General features: G+C 33.3%; 1 protein-coding gene across 1 annotated transcript; it reads right to left on the reverse strand.

Moving 5' to 3' along the window:
• Positions 1–12,109: 12,109 nt before the first annotated feature.
• LOC136026812 (uncharacterized) lies at positions 12,110–12,475 on the reverse strand. Its single transcript, XM_065703513.1, has one exon. The coding sequence runs from the start codon at positions 12,473–12,475 to the stop codon at positions 12,110–12,112; it is 366 nt and encodes a 121-aa protein (XP_065559585.1).
• Between the last annotated feature and the right edge of the window lie 4,295 nt (positions 12,476–16,770).

A 16,770-nucleotide genomic window follows, 5' to 3' on the forward strand; every position in this document is an offset into this window, starting at 1 on the left:
TAGAGTGGAGGGATCGGGATGAAACTTGGTAAAAAAAAAACACGAGTCCTAGATACATGATTGACATAACCAGAACGGATCCGCTCTCTTTGGGGTAGTTGGGGGGGGGGGGGGGTTAATTCTGAAAAATTAGAAAAATGAGGTATTTTTAACTTACGAACAGGTGATTGGATCTCCATGAAATTTGATTTTTAGAAGGATATCGTGTCTCAAAGCTCTTATTTTAAATCCTGACCGGATCTGGTGACATTGGGGGAAGTTTGGGGTGGGGAAACCTAAAATGATGGGAAACGCTTAGATTGGAGGGATTGGGATGAAACTTGGTTGGAAAAATAAGCAGAAGTCTTGCATACGTGATTTACATAATTGGAACGGATCCGCTCAATTGCGGGGGGGAGGGGGTAATTCTGAAAAATAAGAAAAATGAGGTATTTTTAACTTACGAAGGAGTGATCGGATCTTCATGAAACTTCATATTTAGAAGGACCTCGTAACTCCGATATCTTATTTTAAATCTCAACCGGATCAAGCGTAATTGGGGGGGGGGGCGGAAATCTTAGAAAATACTTAAAGCGGTGAGATCAGGATGAAACTGGATGGGAAGAATAGAAACCTGTCTAAGATACGTGACTGACATAACTGGATCTGCTCTCTTTGGTGGAATTGGGGGGGGGGGGGGTAATTTTGAAAATTGAGGTATTTGTAACTTACGAAAGGGTGACCAGATCTGAATGAAATTTGATATTTAAAAGGATCTTGTGCTTTAAAGTTCTAATTTCAAATTCCGACCAAATCCTGTGACATTCGGGGGAGTTGGAGGGGGGAACCGGAATTCTTGGAAAACATGAAAATTGGAGTATTTATATCTTACGAATAGATGATCGGATCGTAATGAAATTTGATTTTTAGATGGAATTCATGTCTCAATGCTCTTATTTCAAATCCTGACCAGATCTTTTGACATTGTGGGGATTTGGAGGGGGAAATCTTGGAAAAACACTTGGAGTGTAGGAATCGGGATGAAGCTTGGTGGATAGAATAAACAAATGTCCCTGATACGTGATTGACAGAATCGTACTGGATTCGCTCTCTTTTGGGGAGTTGGGGAGAGGGGTTCAGTGATTTGTCGAGTTCGGTGCTTCTGGACGTGCTAGGGCGATGAAAATTGGTAGGCGTGTCAGAGAGCTGAACAATTTGACTTGATAAAGTCGTTTTCCCAGATTCGACCATCTGGGGGGCGAAAGGGAGAGGAAAAATTAGAAAAAATTAGGTATTTATAACTTATGAGTGGGTGATCGGATCTTAATGAATTTTGATATTTAGAAGGACTTTGTGACTCAGAGCTCTTATTTTAAATCTTGACTGGCATTAAGCCTCTTATTTTCCTTTTTAAATCAAATTATTGATTCATAGAATTTTGTTAGAGCTCATACCATATGATCTCTTGGCTCTTAGCTCTTCTCGCCTCGTCACAAGTGCCATATGAGCTCTTAGCTCTTGTTTTATTTTATAACTTCTGAAGTTGACCTGAAAAATAAACTTAATATCATTCCCAAAAGATTCTATCTATGCTCTATAACAACCTGGATATACTTACACTCTTTTTATTTATTTAAATTTGGGAGCAGAAGTAGTAATAGTAGTAGCCCCAAAAGTTTCGACTTAATACCCCCAGTTGTTCTTGATATATTGCTGAGGTGTCTTATTGGCACCTATAAAAATAATGCTTTTTCATTTAGTCTAAAGCAATATTTAGTTTTAAAGCATAATGGACCAATTGCACAATTGTGGAGGGGGGGATTGACACGCCAAATATCCCCAAAGACAGTTGCTGGACCCTTCTACTATGCTGAACAAAATGGTTGTTTAAAATTTTGACTGGACGTGTTTGGAAAATGAATAAGCTCGAAAGAAAGGCTTCTTGCCCTCCAATCGCTTTTTGCTCTTAAAAAGGACACTAGAACTTTTAATTTTGAATCGAATTAGCTCCTTTACAAGTTTCAATGGCATTTCTAGTAATTATAGAAAGGTGCTGCCTGTGATATTGCTTATATGCTCTTTTGAAAATCTGCATGCATACAATTCTTTCGTTTAATGAAAATCCTCCTAAATGTTCACTAAAAGTTCCACCTAATACCCTTATACATAAAAATTTTACCCAAATACGACGTGAGGGGGGGGGGGGTACATTGTTGCAGCGATTCAAAGGAAACTCAAAAGACATTCTAGGATATTTTATCTATCTAAGATAGTTTATAGCTTTTTTTTTTCATATATGCAAAATTTCTATTGAAAAAAAAAATCTATTTTGTGCTCAGTCTCCCGTTGAAGACTCAAAAGTGATTCTAAGTCTTTGATCTAAGAATAAAGTAAATGTAAGTAAACTAGGCCAGAACTCTTCATGTCGAGCCTCAAACTTAAGAACGAAAAAGTTGAAAAAGGCTTTTGAACATAGATTTTTCAATAGCTTTATTATTTTTTTCATACATGAATAACCTAAAAAAAACAAATACATTTTTTTTTCTTTTTATCAGCCCAGTACCTTACTGCAGGGTGACATTTAAAGAATGACTCAAAAGCCATTCTAGAATATTCTAATTACCTAAGATAGTTTAATAGATTTATTGCCAAAGTCTTGTATGAGAAAACTTAAATTTTTTGTGACTTTTTATTATATATGCGAAAATACTATTAGCAAAAATATGTATCTTGTGTTAAATTTTCTGTTGAAGACTCAAAAGCCATTCTTAGTCTTTCGTCTACGGTTAGAGTAAATTCATATAAACTAGGCCAGGCATTTCGAGCTTGAAACTAAAGAATGAAAAACTTGGATAAAGCTTTTGAAAATAGATTTTTCAATAGCTTTATTTTCTTTTTTATATGAAAAACGTAAAAAAAGGAACACGAAATGTCGTAGAAAGTTCAAAAAGGGCTGATTTGATTAGACATTGAAAGGAATAGTGCTCTCTTTAGCAGCCGAAAGTAATTGGAGGGCAACTAGCCCCCCTTCGACGCCCATCATTTTCCTAAACATACCCAATCAAAACTTTGAGACGGCCATTTTGTTAAGCGTAGTTGAAAAGTCCGAAAAGTATACATTTGAGGATGAAAACCCCTCCATAGCCCTCATGACAAGGGTTGTAAGTTATGCCCTGGGGGCATATAAGGTTTTGTAGAAAGGGTGGTCATAGGGACTTCAAAGGGGGCTCATTGGATTGGTAATCAGAATTTTTAGTACCGCTTTTAAGATTCAAAGTGATCGGAGGGTGAATGACCCCCCGCCACACCTCGTATTTTCCCGAAATGTGTAACAGAAATTTTGAGATGGCCTTTTGTTTTCAAAGAAACTTCAAAAAAGGCTCATTCAATTGGAAATTAAAAGGGCTAGTTCACTTTCTAATAGTTGGAAGTGATTGGCGGGCAACTAACCCCCCTCCGACACCCACAGTTTCCCCAAACACATCCAATTAAGGTTTTGAGATTTTATTATATTTTGAGGTTTTGCCATTTTGTTCAGCGCAGTTAAGAGATCTGGAAATTATGTCTTTGACAATGACAGCCTCCCCCCCCCCCCAAAAAAAAAGCGCAAGGGTATTAAATTATGCCCCGATGGTATATAAGGTTCTTATGAAAAGGGCGGTCGAAACTGAGTCCAAAGTGATCAGAAGGCAGCCAGCCTCTCCCCAACGTCGTATTTTCCGCAAATGCACCCGACAGAAATTTTGAGATAGCTATTCGTTCAACAATAGATTAAGGATCATATAATAAGAACGTAAAAAAAGGAACACATTTTTGCCTTCTATTTTTTCTCTTTATCAGCCCAGTAGGCTATCTTGATGTAGGGTGACATATAAAGAGTGACTCAAAAGCCATTCTAAAATATTTTAATTATCTAAGATAGTTTAATAGCTTTATTATCAAAGTCTTTTGTCAGAGAACTTAAATTTTTTGTGACTTTTTATCATATATGCGAAAATACTATTAGCAAAAATATGAATTTTGTGTTAAATTTTCTGTTGAAGACTCAAAAGTCATTCTTAGTCTTTCTTCTAAGGTTAAAGTAAATTCATATGAACTAGGCCAGGCATTTCGAGCTTGAAACTAAAGAACGAAAAACTTAGAAAAAGCTTTTGAAATAGATTTTTCAATAGCTTTATTTTTTTTTTCTTTCAAACGTAAAAAACAACAACACATTTTTGTCTTTTTTTTTGCTTTATCAGCCCACTAGGCTGCCTTGCTGCAGGGTGACATTTAAAGAGTGACTCAAAAGCCATTCTAAAATGTTTTAATTATCTAAGATAGTTTAATAGCTTTATTGTCAAAGTCTTTTTTTCAGAAACCTTAAATGTTTCTGTGACTTTTTATCATGTATGCAAAAACGCCATTAACAAAAAAAAAAAAATATATTTTCCGTTCACTTTCCAAAAGCCATTCTAAGTCTCTTCTAAGGTCAAAATAAATTTATGTAACTAGGCCAGGTATTTCGAGATAGAAACTAAAGGACGGAAAACTTGGAAAAAGTTTTAGAAAATAGGTTTTTCTATAGCTATATTTTTTTTTCATATATGAAAACCGTAAAAAACAAACATATTTTTTTTTCTTTATCAGCCCACTAGGCTGCCTTGCTGCAGGGTGACATTTAAAGAGTGACTCAAAAGCCATTCTAAAATATTTTAATTATCTGAGATAGTTTAATAGCTTTATTGTCAAAGTCTTTTTTTCAGAAACCTTAAATGTATCTTTGACTTTATCATGTATGCAAAAACGCCATTAACAAAAAAAATAATATACATATTTTCCGTTCACTTTCCGAAAGCCATTCTAAGTCTCTCTTCTAAGGTCAAAATAAATTTATGTAAACTAGGCCAGGTATTTCGAGATAGAAATTAAAGGACGGAAAACTTGGGAAAAGTTTTAGAAAATAGGTTTTTCTATAGCTATATTTTTTTTTCATATATGAAAACCGTAAAAAACACATATTTTTTTTTCTTTATCAGCCCACTAGGTTGCCTTGCAGCAGGGTGACATTTAAAGAGTGACTCAAAAGCCATTCTAAAATATTTTAATTATCTAAGATAGTTTAATAGCTTTATTGTCAGTCTTTTTTCAGAAACCTTAAATGTATCTGTGACTTTTTATCATGTATGCAAAAACGCCATTAACAAAAAAAAATATCATGAAAAGAGAAATCACCAATGCAACAGCACAAACACAAAAAAAAGAAAAAAAAAGAGAGACAGAAGGAGAAAAGGAAGACTGTTTTCCTAAATTAGTGATTAATATAGACCAGCACTTGAATGAGGCCTTAACCCTACTCATCCATACAATCACATAGGTCAAACAGCATAGCCACACACAATCAACCATAAAGAATAATCCATGGACAGGCAGTCATGTCGTCAATAAGTATAAGTCGTCATTTACCAAACAATAGAAAAAATAATATAGACAAATAATTCAGAGGCAACACCCAACATAAGGGCTCATCAGGAGAATACACTGGCCTATATAGGGTTTCGCCACTCTAAATTCTCTACCCAGCACAGTGTTGTGGCTACCACAGAATATCCATGGCATCCCCGCGTCAGGTATCACCCCCAAAATACATGCCTATGAAAAAAAAACAAACAGCAAATGTAAAACAACCAAGTAAAACCAAAACAAGCTTATCCTGTTAATATATCCCTCCCTTTAGCAACAATAGGTAAACTAAATATTATAAATTTTACCAAATCACAAATATTAACACATTGCAAAAAACCTGAATGAACTAAACAATTATAGAATTCATCTTTACCATGTGGCTAATTTTTAAGAAAATCAACTCAATTAGAAACACAATTCAAAATAAATGGCGCTGTGACAACATTTCTCGAACCTCCGAAATTAGTTGAAAATTTCTTTAAGTATTTCTAGATAATTCTTTTGATATTTATTTAAAAGTACGTTATAATGAAAACTAAATTTTTTAAATTGCCAAGTTAATTTATTTGCAGAAAAACCTCTTGATATCAATTTTTGGCTTAAGATTTTACATCTATTTTTAAAATCAATATAAGTACTACAAATCCTTGCATAACGAAGTAACTGTGAGAAAAACGCTGAATATGTGATATTTGAGTGTATATTACTTTCAGGGAATGGGAAACTAATCACTTCAAAATCAAAATCATCCGTTTTATTATACATTTTATAACTTAATTTATTATTATCACAAATATTAATATTTAAATCTAAGAAATGATCTTCATGACCAGCGCCATGACTAGGCTCAAGAATAAGCTCTGATGGATATATATTTTTAGAAATATCAATGAAATCCTTACAATTTAAGACCAAAATATCATCTAAATATCTTTTATTATTTGACAAAGCATGTTTTAAATTAATTGGATTATTCTTATCCATCATATATTTATATTCTAGTTGACTTAAAAACAAGTCAGCTATAAATGGGCTGGCATTCCCCCCCATGGGAATTCCCATAATTTGCTTGTACAAATCACCCCCAAATCTTATATAAGTATTGTATAAAACAAATTCCAATAACTCAAAAATCATATCCAAGCTGTAACATCTCAAGTTAACTGTAGTATTAAAGCAGTTTGTCCATATAGCTTTTTTATTATAAATGTCTATTTTTAAGAACCTTTTACTAGATAAGAGGAAAGATTTCTTGATAACAGTTTTTAAATTATCAAACACTACATTAAGTGATAAATTAGTATACATTGTCGCAAAATCGAAAGACTCAATTCTTTTAGCTGAAACCATTGTTAAAGAATCTATCACCTGCAGTGAATTATTAACACTCCAATATGGGTTAAAATTCGAAATTTTTTTAATACCATAACAATAGGTTTTAAGTTTATTTACAATTTTCTTTAAAATTAAAGAGAGGTCAGTAGCAGCAATGCGGGTTGGACATTTAGCTGCTCCAGCAATAAAACGTGGTTTCGGGGATTCTTATGAAATTTTACAGTCCAATATAGGAAAGGGAACTTTTTATCATTGTCATTTATTTTAATATTAAAATTTTTAAAAAGTATTTCTTCAATTTTTTCAATTAAATTCTCATCCTCTATATTTACTCTTTCGTAAACATTAGTTGTGCATAACTCCCTTTTTAAGATATCACAATACAGCTTCTGACAAATTACGGCAAAATTATTATTAGCTTTATCCACTGGCACAATTACAAATTCATTCTTTAGATTAGCAATTGCTTGTTTAATCTTCGCATTATAAAATAATGATTCAGTGTTACTATTTTTTAAGTTAGAATATATTTTATTTCTTATTCTACTAATAATTAAATTCTTCCAACTTTGAAAACTCTCTTTATTTTCATTCTCTTTCTTACACCACTTATCAATAAATAAATCAAAATCATTTTCCAAGCCATCAAGAACACTCGATGGTTTCAGATGATGAGAAAGACGGAAATTAGCCCCTTTATTCATTATAATTTGAAGATCATCTTGCTTTATTATTGACAAGTCCCCTGTTATAACATGTTTGTAAGTAGGATTTACAAATGGGCCAAGTTGCTTACAATTACAAACCGGTTTCCAATTTATATCACTATCTAGTTTTTTTAGTATTAAATCATAATTAAAAATAATTTGCCCAATAGTTTTTGAAAATTTATAAGTTAAAACTGGACTATCATTATAATTCAAATTACTAGGAAGGGCCTGTTTCACATGCCGCTGATTTAAAATATCTGGTAAATTAATATGTTCAATCTGCTTACAAGTAAAATTAATAGGTAAATATAATCTGTTATCCTTATTACTAATCTTATCGAACTTTTTCTTTTTTGAAATAAATTTCGTTTTAGTTAGAATGCAAATTGTATCACATATTACTTTAAAATTATAATCAAGAGCTGTATTATTCTTAACAATCCAGAAAAGTTTGATTAAATTCCTCTTGGATAAATTATTTAGACATTTTATTACAGAAATCATACCCCTAGATTCAAGTAGCTGGCATAGATCTATAGAAAGCATATGTAAATCTAATTCATTTTTTTCTATTATTTTTCCTATGTCCTCTCGATCGTTTTTTACGTTTAGTAGGACAAGTAAAAGAAGGATGGTCCATAAAACCATCAATACATTTAACAACAACATGAGACATATCACCATATTTTGCTACACGATCATTTAGCCCAAAAGGATAAGCTGTACCAAGAGTATGGATCCAGAAATCCTCCTGTTTACGTAGTCTATTATTCTTCTCTTCTTTATTTAAATTTTCTAATTCTAAATTTTCTAAAATTGTGACAGTTATATCTGATATGGAACATTTACCATTATTACAATGTTGAACTAGATAGTTATTAGTTTTTTCATTATTAACTGTTGTCTTATGTCCAGAAAATCTTTTATATACATTATTAGTTGTTTCCCCCACATATTGTAGGCAGCATTTATTACATTCTAATAGGTAAATTACATTGGTTGTTTTACAATTAACATTACCACGTAACTTGCATGCAAAATTTTTATTATACAATGTACTTTTAACAGAAGTCCGTGGGACAAAATGATCTTGGCAAAGAAAACAACGAATTTTACACTTACTAACTTTCAAAGAATCGTTCCGAGTTCCGAGGCTAATATTTGTGTTTTGTTGCATAAAAAATTTATTGAAAATAAATCCAAAACATACCAACATCCAGATCAAAATCCAACAATCAAAGTCCAAAAAACATGCCAAGGTCAATAGGTCAATAAATACATAAACAAAAAGATGAAAGAACATGAAATTTGCATAAGTGCCATCTCACCAATGATTAACAATATCAGGTTAAAAACCTGGACCATGGTAAAGGTCTGTCGGGGAGAAAACTAAAAAAAAAATTTTTCTCCACCAGCACTGGATCCAACCTGGAATAATATCATGAAAAAGAAATCACCAATGCAACAGCACAAACACAAAAAAAAAGAGAGACAGAAGGAGAAAAGGAAGACTGTTTTCCTAAATTAGTGATTAATATAGACCAGCACTTGAATGAGGCCTTAACCCTACTCATCCATACAATCACATAGGTCAAACAGCATAGCCACACACAATCAACCATAAAGAATAATCCATGGACAGGCAGTCATGTCGTCAATAAGTATAAGTCGTCATTTACCAAACAATGGAAAAAATAATATAGACAAATAATTCAGAGGCAACACCCAACATAAGGGCTCATCAGGAGAATACACTGGCCTATATAGGGTTTCGCCACTCTAAATTCTCTACCCAGCACAGTGTTGTGGCTACCACAGAATATCCATGGCATCCCCGCGTCAGGTATCACCCCCAAAATACATGCCTATGAAAAAAACAAACAGCAAATGTAAAACAACCAAGTAAAACCAAAACAAGCTTATCCTGTTAATATATCCCTCCCTTTAGCAACAATAGGTAAACTAAATATTATAAATTTTACCAAATCACAAATATTAACACATTGCAAAAAACCTGAATGAACTAAACAATTATAGAATCCATCTTTACCATGTGGCTAATTTTTAAGAAAATCAACTCAATTAGAAACACAATTCAAAATAAATGGCGCTGTGACAACATTTCTCGAACCTCCGAAATTAGTTGAAAATTTCTTTAAGTATTTCTAGATAATTCTTTTGATATTTATTTAAAAGTTTGTTGTAATGAAAACTAAATTTTTTAAATTGCCAAGTTAATTTATTTGCAGAAAAACCTCTTGATATCAATTTTTGGCTTAAGATTTTACATCTATTTTTAAAATCAATATAAGTACTACAAATCCTTGCATAACGAAGTAACTGTGAGAAAAACGCTGAATATGTGATATTTGAGTGTATATTACTTTCAGGGAATGGGAAACTAATCACTTCAAAATCAAAATCATCCGTTTTATTATACATTTTAAAACTTAATTTATTATTATCACAAATATTAATATTTAAATCTAAGAAATGATCTTCATGACCAGCGCCATGACTAGGCTCAAGAATAAGCTCTGATGGATATATATTTTTAGAAATATCAATGAAATCCTTACAATTTAAGACCAAAATATCATCTAATTATCTTTTATTATTTGACAAAGCATGTTTTAAATTAATTGGATTATTCTTATCCATCATATATTTATATTCTAGTTGACTTAAAAACAAGTCAACTATAAATGGGCTGGCATTCCCCCCCCATGGGAATTCCCATAATTTGCTTGTACAAATCACCCCCAAATCTTATATAAGTATTGTATAAAACAAATTCCAATAACTCAAAAATCATATCCAAGCTGTAACATCTCAAGTTAACTGTAGTATTAAAGCAGTTTGTCCATATAGCTTTTTTATTATAAATGTCTATTTTTAAGAACCTTTTACTAGATAAGAGGAAAGATTTCTTGATAACAGTTTTTAAATTATCAAACACTACATTAAGTGATAAATTAGTATACATTGTCGCAAAATCGAAAGACTCAATTCTTTTAGCTGAAACCATTGTTAAAGAATCTATCACCTGCAGTGAATTATTAACACTCCAATATGGATTAAAATTCGAAAATTTTTTAATACCAGAACAATAGGTTTTAAGTTTATTTACAATTTCCTTTAAAATTCAAGAGAGGTCAGTAGCAGCAATGCGTTTTCCGTTCACTTTTCGAAAGCCATTCTAAGTCTCTCTTCTAAGGTCAAAATAAATTTATGTAAACTAAGCCAGGTATTTCGAGATAGAAATTAAAGGACGGAAAACTTGGGAAAAGTTTTAGAAAATAGGTTTTTCTATAGCTATATTTTTTTTTCATATATGAAAACCGTAAAAAACAAACACATTTTTTTTTCTTTATCAGCCCACTAGGCTGCCTTGCTGCAGGGTGACATTTAAAGAGTGACTCAAAAGCCATTCTAAAATATTTTAATTATCTAAGATAGTTTAATAGTTTTATTGTCAAAGTCTTTTTTTCAGAAACCTTAAATGTATCTGTGACTTTTTATCATGTACGCAAAAACGCCATTAACAAAAAAAATATATATTTTCCGTTCACTTTCCAAAAGCCATTCTAAGTCTCTCTTCTAAGGTCAAAATAAATTTATGTAAACTAGGCCAGGTATTTCGAGATAGAAATTAAAGGACGGAAAACTTGGGAAAAGTTTCAGAAAATAGGTTTTTCTATAGCTATATTTTTTTTCATATATGAAAACCGTAAAAAACAAACACATTTTTTTTTCTTTATCAGCCCACTAGGCTGCCTTGCTGCAGGGTGACATTTAAAGAGTGACTCAAAAGCCATTCTAAAATATTTTAATTATCTAAGATAGTTTAATAGCTTTATTGTCAAAGTCTTTTTTTCAGAAACCTTAAATGTTTCTGTGACTTTTTATCATGTATGCAAAAACGCTATTAACAAAAAAAAAAAAATCTATTTTCCGTTCACTTTCCAAAAGCCATTCTAAGTCTCTCTTCTAAGGTCAAAATAAATTTATGTAAACTAGGCCAGGTATTTCGAGATAGAAACTAAAGGACGGAAAACTTGGGAAAAAGTTTTAGAAAATAGGTTTTTCTATAGCTATATTTTTTTTTTCATATATGAAAACCGTAAAAAACAAACACATTTTTTTGCTTTATCAGCCCACTAGGCTGCCTTGCTGCAGGGTGACATTTAAAGAGTGACTCAAAAGCCATTCTAAAATATTTTAATTATCTAAGATAGTTTAATAGCTTTATTGTCAAAGTCTTTTATCAGAAAACTTAAATGGTTCTGTGACTTTTTATCATATATGCAAAAATATTATTAACAAAAAAAAAAAAAATCTATTTTGCGTTCACTTTCCTGTTGAAGATTCAAAAGCCATTCAAAGTCTTTCATCTAAGGTCAAAACAAATTTATGTAAACTAGGCCAGGTATTTCGAGATAGAAACTAAAGGACGGAAAACTTGGAAGAAGTTTTAGAAAATAGGTTTTTCTATAGCTATATTTTTTTTCATATATGAAAACCGCAAAAAACAAACACATTTTTTTTTCTTTATCAGCCCACTAGGCTGCCTTGCTGCAGGGTGACATTTAAAGAGTGACTCAAAAGCCATTCTAAAATATTTTAATTATCTAAGATATTTACTTAAGTCCCGTCCATCCTCGCGGGACGTTTTGGGGCCACTTCTTTTGACAGGGCATGAACTTTGGCTCGGTACATTGTTCATCGTGTGCAGTTCGAGTCAACTCAACGATGCGCTTTCGGTCAAAGTTTTCAATCCACCTCTTGCTAGGTCTTCCTCGTGGTCGAGATCCGTCTATGGTTCCTTCGAGGGAGATTTTTGGTAGACGGTCGTGGTCCATTCTCTTGACATGCCCGAGCCATCGCAGTTTTTGTCGTTTGATTTTATTTAGGATTGTGTCGGGGGACTTCAGCCGTCTTCGCACCTCCTCATTGGTCACATGTTCAGTGTAGGTGATTCTTGCGATGCGACGGAGACATCTCATCTCGAATGCAAGTAGGTTGCGCTCATTTTCGATCTTCAAGGTCCAGGTCTCACACCCATATATAGCAATTGGCACAATCAGGCTGTTGAAAAGTTAAACTTTCAGCTGGTTCGACAGGTTTTGGCATTTCCAGGTATTTGTGAGCCTTTTAAAACTGGAGCTAGCAAGAGCTAGGCGGCGTTTGATGTCAAAGGTACGACAATTGCCCGCTGTGAGAAGACTGCCCAGGTAGACGAATCGGTAGACCGTTTCAACTGGTTGGCCGTCAATCATTATGGAAGGAGTAGCTGCTTGTTTTTGGCGTGATGTGACCATAACTTTCGTTTTTTTGGCGTTAATTTGCATGCCAAAAGGTTTTGTGGCTTCGTTGAGACAGTCTGCTTGTCTTTGGAGATCAGCGACCGTTGTAGAGAGCTGGGCGATGTCGTCAGCATAGGCGAGCTTGTTTACTAGGGCTCCGCCTATTTTGGCTCCATGTTCGTCTGGTATCAGTGACAGTATGGCGTGAAGAAACAGGTTGAACAGGTGGGGCGACAGAATACACCCTTGTAAAACTCCCGAGGATGTTGAGAATTCATCAGAAAGTCCATCAGTGGTGAGTATCCGGTTTCTGGATTGGCTGTATATATTCTCAATAATCGTGACGATTTGGTCGGGGATACCGTGATGTCTTAGGATGTGCCACAGACCTTTCCTCCAGATTAAATCGAAGGCTTGCCGAAAGTCAATAAAGAGATGATATAGGTCTCTGTTGAACTCGACAAAGCGTTCTATGAGCTGACGAACGGTGAAGATTTGGTCAATGGTCGATCGTCCAGGTCGGAAGCCAGGTTGGTATTCACCCAGAACAGAGGCTGTAATTGCTTGGATTCTATCTAAGATAGTTTAATAGCTTTATTGTCAAAGACTTTTATCAGAAAACTTAAATGGTTCTGTGACTTTTTATCATATATGGAAAAATATCATTAACAAAAAAAAAAAAAAAAAAAAAATCTATTTTGCGTTCACTTTCCCGTTGAACATTCAAAAGCTATTCAAAGTCTTTCATCTAAGGTCAAAATAAATTTATGGAAACCAGGCCAGGCATTTCGAACTTGAAACTAAAGGATGAGAAACTTAGAAAATTTTGGAAAATAGATTTTTTAATAGCTTTATTTTTCATACATGATGAAAACCGTAAAAAACGAACAATTTTTTTTCTTTTTTTTCTTTATCAGCCCAGTACCTTGCTGTAGGGGGATATTTAAAGAGTTACTCAATAGACATTCCAAGATATTTTAATCATCCAAGATAGTTTATTAGCTATATTGTCACTTATCAGAAAAACTTAAACGTTTTTGTGACTTTTTATCATATATGCAAAAATACTATTAGCAAATAATAAAAAAAAAAAAACTATTTTGCGTTCCTTTTCCCGTTGAAAACTCAAAAGTGATTCTAAGGCTTTTTTCTAAAGTTAAAGGAGGCTTGGTGCTGCAGTGAGTTATTAGTAGTAGTAGTAAACTTATGTAAATTAGACCAGACATTTCGAGCCGGAAACTAAAGAAAGAAAAACTTGGAAAAAACTTTTTTAAATAGATTTTTCATTAGCTTAATTTTTTTTTGGTCTCTTTATCATATCACCGTGACTTCAGTTAGTTTATAAGTAAACTGCTTATAAAGTTAAGTCTTTATAAGTTATTTTTGGCAAAACGTTAGCAACACTGATACGACAATTTTTTTTTTATAACTGAAACATAATTCTAAATTCACGCTCTCATTTAATCTTTGCAGAAAGCCATTGCTCCTCTCTGCCTGTTTTGTTGCCTTTACTTTGTTTATAAGGAATAGTTATTCATTATTTTCAAATAATGAGCCCAATAAAAATAAAGAAGCAAAATACAATATTGTTCCAAATTTACGCTCCGATTTACTGTATGTTGTGTTATTTTTTACATATTTTAGTGTAGATCTCTTTATTCTAGTATTTTTTAAACATCAATCAGTAAAATTGAGAAAATCCTATTAGCTTCCGTTGACTTTTGCGTGCCAATGAAATTAATTGATTAGTTTTGTCTATTAATTTATGTCAGCTATGGGTATTGAAATGTTCAATAAAATACTGTTAATATTACCGCTGTTCTTTTTTTTTGTTTTTTTTTTTGCCAATCATGGTAGTAATAGGAACGGGACCATAACTATTTATGTAGCATTACGTTGCTACAGGGTGATGCTTATAACTGCTATTACTTCTTTACCTAAGAAATTATGAATTTCTAGAGTTGAAGTGGCAACACTGATACAACAACTTTTTTTTAAAGAAACATCATTCTAAATTCACGCTCTTATATACTGTTTCTTGAAATCCATTGCGCTGCCTATGATAAAGTTCAAACATGGATGCTTTTCTCAATAACATACACTATGTGTAAGCAATATATGGCAATATAAGCAATACTTTAAACAATTATAAAAAGCACTAGCCCTTTTAGTGTTCAATTCAATGGGTCCTTTTTTGAAGTTTCTACGACATTTCCTCTGATATGAAGTGCCCTAGTCTAAGGAAAAAATAATACATTGTGCCCACATCGCTCTTTACTAAGGAAGCGCTATTGTGCTGCCTATGATAAAGCTCCTATGGACCCAATAAATTTATCCAACGTCAAGTAGCTAGAAAAAATCAAACAACATTATGCGTTGCAAGTTGTCAAAATAGCGTAATTATATAATGTAAATATATCAAGAACTGGTTGGTTTATTTAATGGAAACTTCCATAAAATCTTGGAGAGGAAGGAGGGGGCAAGTGGACATGAATTATGACATGGAGAAAGGCTAGAGCTAAATCGAAAGACTTAATAACATAGAATTTGCATCGAGAATTGCTTTTGGCTTCGAGGTGGAATTTTCAGGGAGCCTGGAGTGGTCGACGCGAGCTCAAATTTTTTATTCAGGAGAGGGGGAGGCTGGGATCAAAAGGCATGTATCTTGGTCATTAATGTAGAATGTCTGCTATACCTCGATAACAACTATAGCTCTTAATCTAAAACTACAGGTACTTCAGCGGAAAGCAGGGAGGAGAATAGAGGAAGTAAATCCAAAGAAACAAAATTTTATATTTTTCAGATTTTTTCAGGTTTTAAAAATGACTTGTCCCTGATGTTCCGGTAAGGGTTTAGGTTTTCAGGCTGAAAATTTTAGAGAGTCTTAAAAGGGGGCAGGTGAACTGTGAACGTATGGATGGGGGGAGAGGGTAGAGCTAAAAAAAGGACGCTGAATCCAGGTTCTTAGAAAAACCATATCTACATTTATTCGGGAACAGATTAGGGGATGGAGTTGAAACTCCCAGGTAGTGTAGGAGGAGAAAAGGGGGAAGTATATTTGAATTATGTTTCAATGACTTGTATGTTCAATTTGAAAAATTCAGCGAGTATTAGGGGATGAAGTGGACTTCAAGTTTTAACTATTTGGGGGATTATTTTTTCTTCGATCCATCTAAATTTTTTCCTACTATTAGCCTCTCATCTATTCACGGTTAAGTGGTGAGGGAAAAGACACAACCTGTTGCCACTTGATTAAAAGAGAGCTTCTGCACTATGCTAGGGATAACTTTTGGGGTCAATTTGAACCTTTCATTGAATTTTATGTTTGAGGGATTGAACTAATAGACACTGAATTTGGACTTGGATTTAGGGGACATACTATAAAAGTATAAAGACTTGGTTTATGAAAAGCAAGAAAAAAAATAATAAGTGAATAATAAAATTAAACAGCCGAGAAGAACGGTTGTAATGTCAGCCGGTGGACAGAAATCCGTCCAGTCTGTCAAGTCTGTCCAAATCTGTCAGCTAATTATGTCCTCTGGGTGAAATTGTCCTTGTTTTTCTTGGCTATTTAAATTGTTATTCATTTATTATTACTTCATTGATTGTCCTCATACGTCGTGAATAGCCAGCGTCATCTGAGAATATATTTAAATTTTTGGTCTCCATTTTATTTAAAGTTTTTCGTAATAGGAGTTTTGGACCAAAATTTACTCCCAGTAAAGAAGCGATGTAATCCAAAAGAAAGCACGTGAACCCCAATAATCAAAATAGCGTATCTGTATCATCTCAGGAATAGGTTGAGAGATCGAATTTATATTTACAGGGGATGTTTGGGGAGCCATGTGGGTCTTGAATTTAACTAGGGAGTAGGCAACAAACCTCCTTCTAACTCCCGGGGCAAAAGCTCTAAGCTATAAAAGTTGCCCATTGTTAAGATATAAGGCTCTTATGACAAGTATGGTCGAACAAACTTTGATGGGGGTCAATCAATT

Source organism: Artemia franciscana, chromosome 5, assembly GCF_032884065.1.
Source record: "Artemia franciscana chromosome 5, ASM3288406v1, whole genome shotgun sequence".
NCBI lineage: Eukaryota > Metazoa > Arthropoda > Branchiopoda > Anostraca > Artemiidae > Artemia > Artemia franciscana.

Excerpts from the sequence above, each read along its gene's own strand:
- LOC136026812 (XM_065703513.1), bottom strand. The coding sequence starts at position 12,475 with ATGAGATGTCTCCGTCGCATCGCAAGAATCACCTACACTGAACATGTG.